Source organism: Fulmarus glacialis, unplaced genomic scaffold (genome assembly GCF_000690835.1).
Source record: "Fulmarus glacialis isolate BGI_N327 unplaced genomic scaffold, ASM69083v1 scaffold4220, whole genome shotgun sequence".
NCBI classification, from domain to species: Eukaryota; Metazoa; Chordata; class Aves; order Procellariiformes; family Procellariidae; genus Fulmarus; species Fulmarus glacialis.
Genome location: NW_009189417.1, coordinates 1 through 12,950, shown reverse-complemented (window position 1 = coordinate 12,950; position 12,950 = coordinate 1). Strand labels below are relative to the sequence as shown.

Below are 12,950 nucleotides of genomic sequence, written 5' to 3'. Positions count from 1 at the left end.
CCAGCCTCTCATTCTCCATAAACTTCTTTTTTTCCCCCTGATACCTCAGTCAGGAGTGTGGCAAAAACAGGCTTTGCAATGAACTATCCTGATTTGGCACCTTATGTCAGTCAGCTCTGCAAAATTCTGTGGCCATCTTCATCTGGGAAATGAGCTGTGTTACAATATGATTAACTCTTGTCTTTCTCTAATCACTGCGATCAAGACAGAGGATGAAATCAAAGCTTTTGCTCCCTGGCTGGCAAATTTTTCCCACCTATTGCAAAGCTGCGTTTGAAATTTCCTTTTACTGTCCATTGCTTGTAGGAAGAGCTTTTGGCAAGTCAGAGTAAAAACTATTTTGAAAGTACTGTGCCTATCTGTTTAACGAATAAAGTCACTATGAATTAACTGTTAAGGAGTCTGCACAGGTTGGAATTTTAGACCCCAAAACGGGTCTACAGTTGCTGTGTGAATCAATTAAAAACTGAGATTAAAAAAAAAAGGGCAAAAGAGAAGATAGACTTATTCTAGTGAGGCAAACAGGGAAAGAAGCAGGTCCTCTAGTACTGCCTAGAGAAGATAGGCAGCTTCATAGCTCACACTTTACAATCATTTCAACAACTGAAATGAAGTGTCTGAAAGACTTAAGTTCTTGTGACTTGCTTTACAAAACACACTCCTTTTCTAATGCTTATCTTACAATAGTGTCGGTCTACTAAAAATGCACTAATAAATTTCTTCCTGAAGTTAATGCAGTCCTTCTAACGTTATTCCTGTTGTCCCTGAGAAATAAAGTTTAAAAAAAAATTACTCGGGACATCAGGTTTCTGTACTGCGGTTTGCAAAAGTGAGAGGTTAGAGGAATGGTGATGCTGCTGAAAATCATTCCACTCCCACGGCTGTCTGAATCTCAAAAGAAAAAAAGAAAAAAAAAACCAACAACAAAAACCTAGACCTTTAATTATAACCTAATCATCTTGATCAGAGCAATAAATATAACAAATGTGAGGCAAGTATGCGTGTGAGAGTGCAGGACAGAGAAAGGTTTAGGGCAAGGATCAGTGGAAAATCTTTAGAAATGATGTAAGAGAAAGCAAAGGCAGGGATTGGAGTTTGTAGCCTACAGCAGAGACTATAAAAACTCCGAAAGAAAGCTGAACATCAGGGATAAGTTAGGGGGAAGAACATAGCAGGACCATTAAGGTTGGAATTGCTTGTATCCAATGCAAGGTAAGAGGAGTGAGGACAGAGATGGGTTGGGGATATTTTGTGTCTTCTGCTCTGTTTACAGAAGCTTTCTTCCCTTCTGTACTTTCTTCCTTTTAATTTTTTTCAAGATTTTTGTGTTAACAGGCATGCACAAGGTATACACATACCCATGTCTGATGGGAAAAGCACAGCTTCTTTTTCCAGTTTGAGATTAAGATAATAAGATGCCTATCACCTAGTATTTTTGGTACTAAAACTGAACTAATAATATTCAGTGGAAACTTATTTCCTTCAATTAATCAGCCAATATTTAAACAAGATGTGTCAGTGCATTTTACAACAGTGACTAGTTACTTTCATGCTTTTGCAGGGCTTTGCAGTAAACTGCTGTCTGTTCATATTGTTATGGGTTTTCCTCTGTATATGTTATTGTCAAATGTATATTACTTCTGAAGAGATATGACAGAATAGTTCCTTTGCATTACTAAACACCATATGTGGTAGACAAGTTTGCTGCATGTAACATATTGTAAAACACAAGATAAATGATTTAGGGGAAATCTTTAATTTATGGATCTGCAAAGGGGTTTTATTATATTCCATATTAGATAAATGTTGATCCAGATTCTGCACATTCCTGCAATAATAGAATAACCCTGCAAAAACATTCCTATGCTAACAGAGCAATTATCATTATCCAGTGATCTGATTACTTCAGCTTTGTACCACTGTAAATTAAGGCAGACTGATTCAGTGATAATCATTGTAATTTCTCCATTCTGGCTTCAAAACTATTTCACTGTTTCTTTTTTGCCTCCCAGTCTGGAGTTGTACAAGTAAATACATGTGAATAACCTTTGGTTTGGATGTCCAGAGGCAACAGTAAAGTTCGGAATCCACTGATTTTTGAAGCACAAGCACAAAGTGCCTTTAGCTTCTTTACTTGGCTTTTCAATTTGGAATGATGGTCTTCTCATGGGGAGTGCAGAACTGAAAGCTGAGGAACTGCGGGGACATTTTGTGCCCCTGCCCACTGATTCATTCAGGAAGCCTGGGGCAAATTATTACATTTATCTGTCTCTGCTCACCTGTATTCAAAATGCAGCTCAACCCACTTTTCTTGTAAAATATTTTGAATATCATGAGGAATAACAGCCAAAAAAACCCCAACCCCAAACCAAGCAAATGTATGGTGTAAATGATGGGAAAACTGCAAAATATATCTGGCTGGACCAGATGTTCTTCAGTATCTATAAATAGCTGCCACACTGATTTCAGCAGATTAGGGCTTCGTTTTCACTCTTTGAATGAATGACAAGTGTACCTCTCTGGGATTCTTACATGGCAAATTAAAAACTTGAACCATACAACAGTTGTAGGAAGTCTCTTGATTGACCCTGACAAAGATGGCAAGTGATTGCAGCTTTCCTTTTCAACCCAGAGAGACAGATTACTCTCTAATTTCCATTTGCAATGCATCTTCACTAAGCAATTGACTTTTCTTCTTCAGTTAATATCCTTGATCAGAACATTTGAAAGTGTTTATCCAGTAAATCAGCATCAGTGTTTGATTCTCTTGTTAAGAAATTGCAATGCCATTATTGTCTCTTAAGAGTTTATCTTGAAGGCATATCTTGAAGGATATTTTTACTGGGCTTTGAATGGCCTATGTCTGTGTATTGATAACCTATTCTGATAATATACTCTTCATACCAGGTATGAAGAACTACTTATCACTCCAGTGCTGTTAGGAAAGGAGATGATTTTTCTGAATGTAGAAAAACACAATATATTTCTTGATTTTTATTGAGAGAAAGGTTTCTTACTTTTACTTCAAATGCTGAAGATGGCACTCTAACAATGAACAGTTTTTAGTTCTCATGCTAAAGATGAAGGAAGAAAGCTAAATGTAAAGTTGTTAGAAATGTTAAGAAAAGTTGGCATGTTCAGTCAATACATATATAAATAGTGTAGGGTTGAGAGTTTGTTGGCAATAAAGAACAGTCTAATAATGTTTTGTTTTCCATTGTGCATACCAAGAATACTGTAGCTTGCTCAATTATCTCACTTAGAAAAGGTGGAAATAAGTTCTTCCCATTAAGAGATATGTTCTTACACTTCATAGCATCCTTCTTATTTAATAGTCCCTAGGCTTCTAGATGGGTTTTCTGACTTCTGTTTGTGTCTCCTGCTTCATGGTCTCCTACTTTTATAGTAATGATGTGAGGTTGGGGTTTTTAATTTCTAAAATCTGTTGCTAAAAATGGATTAATTACACAGTGTAGTCAGTTTTGCAAGATGTCCAACTTGTCTCCTTCCTGCCCATTCTAAGGAAAAGTGTCCTCATTTGTTCTGCATGGCCATTTGGTTTCATGCTCTTTATTCAAATGAAGAGATGAGGACCGTGACTGACTGGTCTTCCGCAAGTGTTTGTCCACCTTTGCCAGTTAATTTTTTCCTGACTCATGCTTGTGTCTGTTAAGCAAATGTACCCCAGCAAGGCTGTGTTCATTTGTACGCTTTCTGTACTCCACACAGGAGTTAGAGGCCCACATTTTCAGGCTTTCTTCATACGAACTGTGTGATTCCTGTGCTGCTCCCACAAACGTTGCATCTTCCGTGGGCAGGGTCAGTGCAGGGTCTAGTCAAGCCCTGCAAGGACTAAATCATTGCTGAATATGTTTTATATGAGTACAGATAGTAGGAACAGTTGTATACTTGAGCATCCTCTGACTGCATCTGCATCTACCAAAAGCACAGCTATCAATAGCTGCGTCAGCATTTACAATAGATACTTCAGTAAAATACAGCAAAGATGACTATCATGGTGATATGAAAATACGTCAGGACCAAACACTGGAAATCATATTGTTACAGCGAATACAATTATTGAAATGAAGGCTTTGAAAAGCAATGACTCATCTGAAGTGCCTTCTTGAGAAACTTTTAAGGAACTTCACTTTCAGAAAGTGGAACATCCTTGGCCTTGAAACACTGTCAGACAAAATGTTTTATTTGGGACACAGAAACACCTAGGCATTATCTCAAAATCACTAGTCTTACACCTCTTGCATAAGTTCATGAGTTTTAAGTTCTCTTTGGTTATATCAGATGAAACCTACCTGCATCTATTTATCTACGTAGTTGGGAAACTGAAAATAGAGGGAAATTTACATTGTAGAAGTTGACAGTGTCTGTTCCATATATCTAATAAAATATATGATATTGCTTACAAATCTACACCTACTCCAGGAAACATTATTAACATTATTAATAACATAAAGTGCCTGACACTGCTTACATTTCATTTTGCCACAAAGTCCCACGCTTCAATGTCTTGCTTCAGGATCTTTTTAGAAAGCAGTATGTAAGAAGTAATCCATATCTCATCTGTGGGATGAGAGCAAAACCACCACTCTAACCTATTTTTGGACTCTGCTTTTTTTTCTGAGGGTGGGATTTGTTTTGATTTTTATCCCTTTTCTTTGATATTTACATGACTAGAAAATTACACTTGAGATATACACGGTCCCTCAGGAGTTTCTGAAATCACTATGACTGCTGGTATGGGCATATTTTTGGCTTTGTGGTAATGCATGTGCTCAGAGGATCTATCCTACAACCTTTAAAAGTAGGGCAAATTTGTTTCAGCAAGGGCAGACTTATTCTTAGAGCTTCACACAAGCTATTTATAAGTTGTTCTTTTGGTAAGATACTCATCCAGCATAATTTTATTGGCCATAAGGTAGATCACCATCAGGTGTCCAATCCAAGGCTGGTGAGGCCAATGTTAGGACTCAATGGTACATTTGATTAAGATAGGTAGCAGCAGTTAATCTTCTATTTTGTGGCTTTGGAGCAGCAACAAAATACATCAGTAACTGGCCTGCAGACACAGCCGTGGTTTCCCCCAGCTGGTTGGAATCTGCGTGATATGGGAGATCCTCATGGCTAACAGGTGATGGATGCTCACCAGTACCATCCCAGTGCTCATATAGCAGAAGTACTGGAGTTCTAATGGGTCCTGCCAGGAGCTTTCCAGTGCCTATGGGACAGTCATGCCTTGGCTCTGCATCAGGTCAGTTTAGGAGCGTATAGCACAAAACCTCAAGGGCTTCTGGGCTCAGCCACAGCGTGCTCATTGCAAGAGCAAGGTCCTCATTTGCAGGTGAGCTTGGGCATGTCCTGTGTTGGAACAACAAGCAGAGCATAGTCATCAATGTATAGTGGCAGCCGAAGTGAAAGATTACAGTGCAAGGCATGATGTCTTGCCTCAGTTCTCTTGCTAACAGGCCAGCAAGAAAAATAAAGCTCTTGTGATTTATACTTGTGGAGTAATCTCCACAGTAATGTGAAATATGATCGTTCAAATGGGTAAGAACAATGACAGCTGTTACCATTTCTGACAGGCAATGGGTTTGGAGCTTGGTGATGAATTGCATGCTGTCTGGGGTTTGTTCAGCCCACTTATCTTCAGGATGTCATTTTGTTTTTTGTTTTTTTTCTTTAAAAGAAAAACATCTTTTAAATCCATTGGTTTGATGTTGGAGACTTAACAGTTTCTGTTTGGTAAAGAATTTTGCTTTCTTGTGATCTTTTCTTGGAAAATGGCTCTGCACAGATTCCTAAGAAAAAGTTTTGAATGTTTATCCTGCTTTGATAAGGTAGAATAATGTTCTTTCTTTTATCTTTAATTTTATTTTAATTGGACTTGCAACAAAGATCCCTAATTATATGAGGAATTTTAGTTTTGACACATTTCAAGCTAAAATATCACTAAAACACATAAATATGTCTGAATTTCAGACTTGCAACTGCATTTAGTGAAGGGTAAACCATATTTTATGTCAGATAACACCAGACCAGACCCTGAGATACTAAAGACATGGAATTATACCCCAATCCCTTGACCTGTCTCTGTGAAATCGGTGGTGAAGAGTTTTCCAGAAGAAGGATGGAAATTCAATACAAGCGGGAAGTGTGCGTCTTGCAAAGGCCCACGTGGTGTCAGAGTTTTGGTTGTTCTCCTTCAGTAACAAATACTGTCAAACGTCACTTTAGGTCTCTCTTGGAATGGGCCAAGGTAAAATGTGGATGGGGTAAAGCAATAACCAGTGCATGGCTGGGAAAGCCCCTTTTGGCAGGAGGGCTCTGCTTACCCAATTGCAACAGATGAGCTCAAGGGAAAAAAAGCAACAACTGCTTTTAACAAGTAAGATCCTACGACATGGCCGAAGGTGGAAAGCTAAGTCCCAGACTGGCAGAAGACAGTTAGATTTTAATTATGTTTACATAGTCCTCATTGCACCCTTAGTTTTGCAAACGCTTTTCTAGAGCTAAACTGGGCCACTAGAACAAACCTGCTGCTTTCTCCCGCCTCGGTCAGAACACCGCATGAAAATCAGCGCACCAGGATCTTGCTGGACTTAGTTTTGCTCCCTTCTAAACCAGTGACATTGCTTCTTAGCCACTCATTTCTATGGGAACTAGAGCCAAGGTTTAAGTCCTTACAATTTCCTCTGCTTCTAATTTCACTGGCGTCAAGTTCTGACCAGTTAATCAAATGTCTTTTGTGTTGCAGGTGCCTTAATGTTTATTTTGATTAGTGTACCAGTTGCTATTTTTAGCTCTTTGGTCTTTGGGTTGAATGAATACCAGCACAGACCTTAAACCATAATAAACATGTGTTTTTAACCTTGCCATTTATTTTTATGTCTCTGTATCCAAATAATCAGGATGTGGTTACCTGTGAAGGTAGTAGACTACTACTTCAAATTTCAATGCACACCCACATACAAAAATATACATTGTAGAGGGTTACAGCTTTAAAAACACCAAGACAGACCCTTGACTGACTTTAATGGCTGTTGCCAGCGGACTGAGAGACAGTGGTACCACCTGGCTTACTGCTTTGTCTTTGTCCTTTGATTCCAGTGAACTTAGGCTGCTTCACCCCTACAGAATAACCAGCAGCTTTCTTCCTCACTGCTGATCTCTCATGGACAATATAAAAGAAAAGATATATAATGGGGTAACCAAATAACAGAAGCACATGTAAAATGTATTGAAAAAGCCAAGCAAGAAACAGAGTTTCAAGAAACAACACTACAAATGTTATATCTTTATTTTTTAAAACTGGACTCCAAACTGTTTTGTGGCTTTTCTCTTTTCTAATGTGGGAAAAAGTACAAAGCCAAATGTTTTTTTTACCATGTGTTTTCTGCCTAATCTAATGGGAAATTTTCTATGCAGAGGATAAAACAACTATCGTACATGATAGAAATGTATTTATACATCCTTCCTACTTCTGCTTTTGCCAAGTCAGCAAAGAATGGTAGAATCAGGCTTGAATTTTACTCTGGGGCAGGACCTGGAGATCAGCAAATTGGCAGTTACCTTTGGCACTAGAGGCCCCAACCTAGTTCTTACTAACATCAGCTGAAATATTCCCACCTGGGTGAGTTGGAGGCACATCAGGTTTTAAGAGCTAGATCCAAACAAGGGCTTAAACAGTGTAGCTTAAACCCATGGCTGCAGAAACCCCTGCAGGCAGCAGCTTCCTGATCCTGAGCCTCCCAAAACTTGACCCTCCCTGCGTTATTTAAAGGCTCTGTAGGCATCTGCAGTTCTGCCGCTGTGGCACATGGTCAGAACACCATCAGTCTGAGCAATGCATTCCCATGTAAGATTTTCCCAGGTATGGGAGCTGGATAACTGTATTCCAGCATCCCAAGAAGATCCTGGAAGTTGTGGCTACCATTAACTCATGTTGAGGACTGATGAAATGCAGCCTTGCTTTCAAAATGCTGCTGGGGAGGTATGTGATTTCTGTAACAACTTTAGGCACCTGTCCAGCATGTGGGGACATCAAGGTCAACCTGGGTGACTATAAGCCAAAGTCCCCCCTGCTTACAAGTGAGCGTCTAGTTCATCTGGTTTTAACACAAGTTTGCATTCATTACTCCTGCCCATTGCGCAGAAAGGAATTAAAAGATATGCAGGGCTATAAAGGAGCAAAGAGGAGGGAGCTTATTCTGCACCCAGAGGTGAAGGGCCCTCAGCTGGCACTATCTGGTTTTTATGCAGTGACTCTGTAAGATAAAACACATTAACAGCCATGGGAACAGAATTTCCCTTTGCTTTCACTTCTTAAAGATCTTTGGAGCGAGGTTCCTCTGGGAACTTGGGAATGCATCTGTGAAGCCATTAATAGATTGTTCACCTTTGCAGATGCTGCAGTTCCAGCTTGTTGTGGTGCATTTGGCCCTTGTGATTACCCTGCTGCAGTGGCACTCTAGCTCAGTGCTCCTCGCGGAGGCAGCGCCAGAGGTAGGTGAATGTTTCTGGTGGTTGTCACATAACCCTGCTCTTCCTCCGGTTGTTCTTGGCCACAGAGCGTGGAGACGCCACGGTCTCCAAACTGTGTTGGAAGGTGAACGGTCGGTATTGACTCTGTGAGGGCAAAACAGGAAAGAGTGATGCAAATTGCAGGGCTCTGGGAGGACAGACAGAATGAAGTCTCACTCAGTTTCATGCAACCTCTCCTGAAGCACCATGGGATTTTCTGTGTGTTAGAACATTGTCCAGTGACTTTGGATAGAGAACTTCCTGAAGAGGAGAAGGAGGTGATATGGCAGGGGAACAACTCCTCTAACACTGAAGGGAGGGTTTCATTCTTCTTCTTAAAGACAAATACCAGCGTGAGAAATCTGCAGCTTTCAGAAGCCATAAGGAGATCCTGAGAGAAGACCACCTGCACAAAAGTTACAAATTAAAGGAGACAGAAGAGTCAAGGAGAGGGAAGGAGCAAAGTAAATTGCCTAAGCTTGCGAAGGAAAGCAGCGGATGAAATGGGAGAACTGTCTCACGTTTCATGCAGTACGATACGCAGAGGTTGCACCTGAAAATACTTTTACTGCATTCTCTTTTTTCATGTCATCTTGACATAAAACAGATCTGGCAGGAAAGGTATTTATGTAACGGTTTCATGCCATAGAAACATCAAGGATCTAAAAGTTTAATCAAAGTAGCGCTGTTTGGCTGTAGGGTCTTTACGTAGGTTTTTAAGATCAGCTTAGAAGTTAGATGCATACTGAAGAATACTGATGGATCCTTCTACCTCGCTCTCTGTTTTCAAGTGAGCATGCCCTGATTATACAAAATAATATTTGTTATGGAAAATAGGGCTTGGGGGATGTACTTGTGATACTGCACAAAGTATGCAGAGCAGAGGCTATTTTTTAACTTCTAGTTTCAAGCGTTATTGTAGATATTTATCCCCACTAACTAGAGGGGAGAGTTCAGTCTTTTTTAAAGGCATAATTTTGTTGCAAACTTCTATGAAAGTTTTATAACCCTGAAAGGGAACAGAAAGGATTGCTTAGTGCACTTGAGGCTCATAAAAAGTAAAGTCAGAGGACAATATGAGATCCTTTACAAAAATATTAACAGTGCTACATCATTTGTGTGATCGTTGTGGCCACAGTAGATACAAGCATATTACATCATCCATGTGATGGCTTCCTTTACATTTGTACTAAACTCACTGTGTATGAATAAGAATGATAGTGGTGTGCTTCTAAAGAGAGAGGAAAACCTGCTTCAAGGCATATAATAAAGGTTTTGGTTAGAAATTTTTATCTAATTCCGTGAAGATCAAGTGGAGCAAGAAGGCTCTTTCATCTGAAGAGAGAATGATTTGAGCTTGACATCTCCTTTCGTAGACTAGCTGCTGCCCTATATTTTTCTGTTATTTGCAAAGCAAATATTTCACTTTGATTTGTTTCATTTCTCTCTTGATAGACCCCGATATTTTCAGCTATTCCAGGTAGCAAAGTAGAGTTTGGTTTTGAAAAGGTGTTAAGCCTGATGTCATAGCTAAGGTTCAAAATTCTGTGTTGAGCCAAGATACTGTTCTTTCCTTTCCCCTTCCCCACATAGTATTACTGCATAGATTCTTTGAATGTCAGTGCTGAGCACTGGAATGTTTTTTGCATAACAATTAATTAATTTGTCAGCTTTGGATGGAAAGTTCTGTATGAGTTTTTATTACTATTTATTAACATTCATTTAAAAAATGAAAAACAGTTTTTTGAAAAATATCAGGATCGATATTGGAGTCTAGTAATGGTGATTGCATTTTTTAAAAGGATTAAATTACTCAGCTCATGCTAGAATTGATACTAATCACGCTGCTGAGGTAGGAAAAGTGGGCTGGCCGACAAAAGCAGGCTTTGTGGAATAATAAATTTTGATAATTCTTGCAATAATAATGAAGGCGAGTTCAATTCTATCAAAAAAAAAAAAAAAAAATCCCAACCTTTTATGGCAAACTCCTTTGGGTGGAAAATGGCCATGTTTCACAGAAGGAACTTTGTTTTAAAACATTGGCCCAGGTTTAGTGTCCTAGAGATTATATATTTATAGGACTGCTGCTGTGATACTGGTTGAAATGGTTTTTCTGGAACTTGAGCAGCAAGCAAACATCCCCCCTTTCTTCTGCAGCCTTTGGAGCCTTCTGCTGCTCTGGGCATGGGAGCACATCCCATTGCCAGCGAAGAGAAGTCAGCCACCAACCTGGCAGCCAAACTGTTCCTTCTTGATGAGCTGGTGTCTGTGGAGAATGAGGTGACCGAGACCAAGAAGAAAAGAAGTTTCCCAGGATTTGGCTCCCCGATCGACAGGATTTCTTCGACTTCTGTGGATGCTAAAGGCAAACAGAGGTAAATTCTTAGATGCTCCTACCAGTGATAAAGTTGGAAGAAGGCTGTTGGTAGGTGTCCTGGATACAGATGAGTTAGCTTTAGCCACCAGCAGGTTTACTGGTCAGTTGTGAGATGCCTCTGATCAGGGTACCGGAATCTCTACAGAAACCATTCTGGTTGCATGGTGTGTAATCCTTCAGCTCTGATGAATAATACATGCACTAGTTCATTTATCCCCGCAGTGCCATACAGCTAACAAAGAATATTCAAGCATATGCATTTTTTTTAGTACATTTCTTTCCACTGATGTAAACTAACATTCAGTTTAAAACTGCCTTTTTGAACATGAGATTATTTAAAGCAAAAATATGCCTGAGGTTCAAAAGCAGAGGGGCAGGACTAGATGTTCCAGAGGCTGGGGTGAAGAGAAGATACGGTGGTGTGCATGTCTTGAATAGCAAGATAAAGAACACATCGTGAAAATGGGCAGTTAATAGAATGGGCTTCAAGACCTCGATCAAGTTATGATAAGCCGGGGTTTAATCAATACAGCAGTAGAGTAATACCTTCACAGTACATGTTTGAAGATAAGCATGTAGCAGGGCTAAGCAATGACGCTTGATATGGCTGGGGAGAGCCAGTGAGTTTGGGGCAAAGCTCAAAGGGCTGTTCGCTATATCTGAAAGAGCTTAACTGTCTTGTTCCATTCTTCTGGTAACTGTCTTCTTTTGGATGGAATCCCCAATGCCACAAAGTATTTAATAACATGCTTAAAGCTTAATCTGGAAGTGGAAAGTATTCACAAGAGCCAGTCAACATTACAAGTATTTTTTTCAAACAGAGTTTTGCAATATTTTCTTGTTGTTTTCCATTTATCCACCCAGTCCGCTACTAGGACTTTTTGACTGCAGCCAAAAGTGATAAAATACAAAATTCTTAAAACCTTGAGTAGAACTATTCTGTTCTATATATCTCTTCAAGAGATCAGAATCAGCTCATTCTTTGTTTGCTTTTTAGCATGTTTTCCCTTTCCAGGGGAAGAAATGCAAGGTAATTTTTGAAGCTGCAGTGCCTTTTTTTCAAAAGTACATTGTCTCATGCTTTTTGGGTGGAAATATTGTTTCATTCTACGTGCAGTACAAGGAAACAAAAACACAAAAAAGGGAAACTGTGGTGAAAATTGGCCAAGTTTTCTAACAGCTTGTCTCTGAATGATGAGCTCATGCAAATGAGTGATACACTGCAGAAAATTCCTCCTTTCCCAGCATCATCAGCACAGTTCGCAGTTTTGCATTGAGATTATCACTTTGGGGGAGCTAATTAGCTTTTGAGTTTGGGATTGACTTGTGTATTAGAACCATCTGAGCTGCCTTGATCACCGCATTGATAGTAAGATACCACCATCAGCATGGACCGCAGATCAGACAAGTGCTACGTAACAGTAGAAAGGCTGTACTTTTAGGCGGAAACGGGCAGTGGCTGCTGCACTTAGAGGAGTAAAACAGAGGGCTGTCATGCACACAGTAGATAACAGCACATTCCTGTACCAGCTGAGATGGTTACCTTTAGAGACCAGACAATGACTTTTGAAGTGTGAAAGCTGTTAAATAGCTTCAGCCCCCTGAATTAATACAGTGTGTGTAGAGCCTGGCAACACAGCAGAAACTTTTGGAAAAGAGCAGTTCAAACGTAAGTCCGCTTCAGTGATTGTTGTGGCACTCACCAGTTACAGAAGGGCCCAGATCCTAATCTTGCTCGTCAACATCAATTCATAAAGCTTTGAAAGCATGGGAAAAGCATGCAAGAAGATAGGAGTCTTCAGAAAATGTAGAAAGATCCTTAGACAGACGGAGAGAAAGAGACTGGGAATCTTAGAAAAGGCTATTTTAAATAGCGAACATCACTTTGTCCCTAGTAAGTGCTGAAATAGGCACCGTCTGGTTTGTAAGATGGAAACGGCGGGGAGGGAGCGGTGCCTGTCCTGCTGTGGCTCCGGATGGCCACAAGAGGGGAAGCTGCGCCGCCCTGCCTGCGCGCCGCCCTGCCTGCGCGCCG

The 12,950-nt window shown here is 40.0% G+C and overlaps 1 protein-coding gene across 1 annotated transcript; it reads left to right on the top strand.

The window, feature by feature from the left end:
• Positions 1-8,421: 8,421 nt before the first annotated feature.
• On the top strand, positions 8,422-10,913 carry OSTN (osteocrin; the record flags this gene model as incomplete). Its single annotated transcript, XM_009581816.1, has 2 exons — positions 8,422-8,520; positions 10,696-10,913. Coding segments are annotated over 2 exons (317 nt in total), but the record flags the coding sequence as incomplete, so codon positions are not given.
• Positions 10,914-12,950: the final 2,037 nt, after the last annotated feature.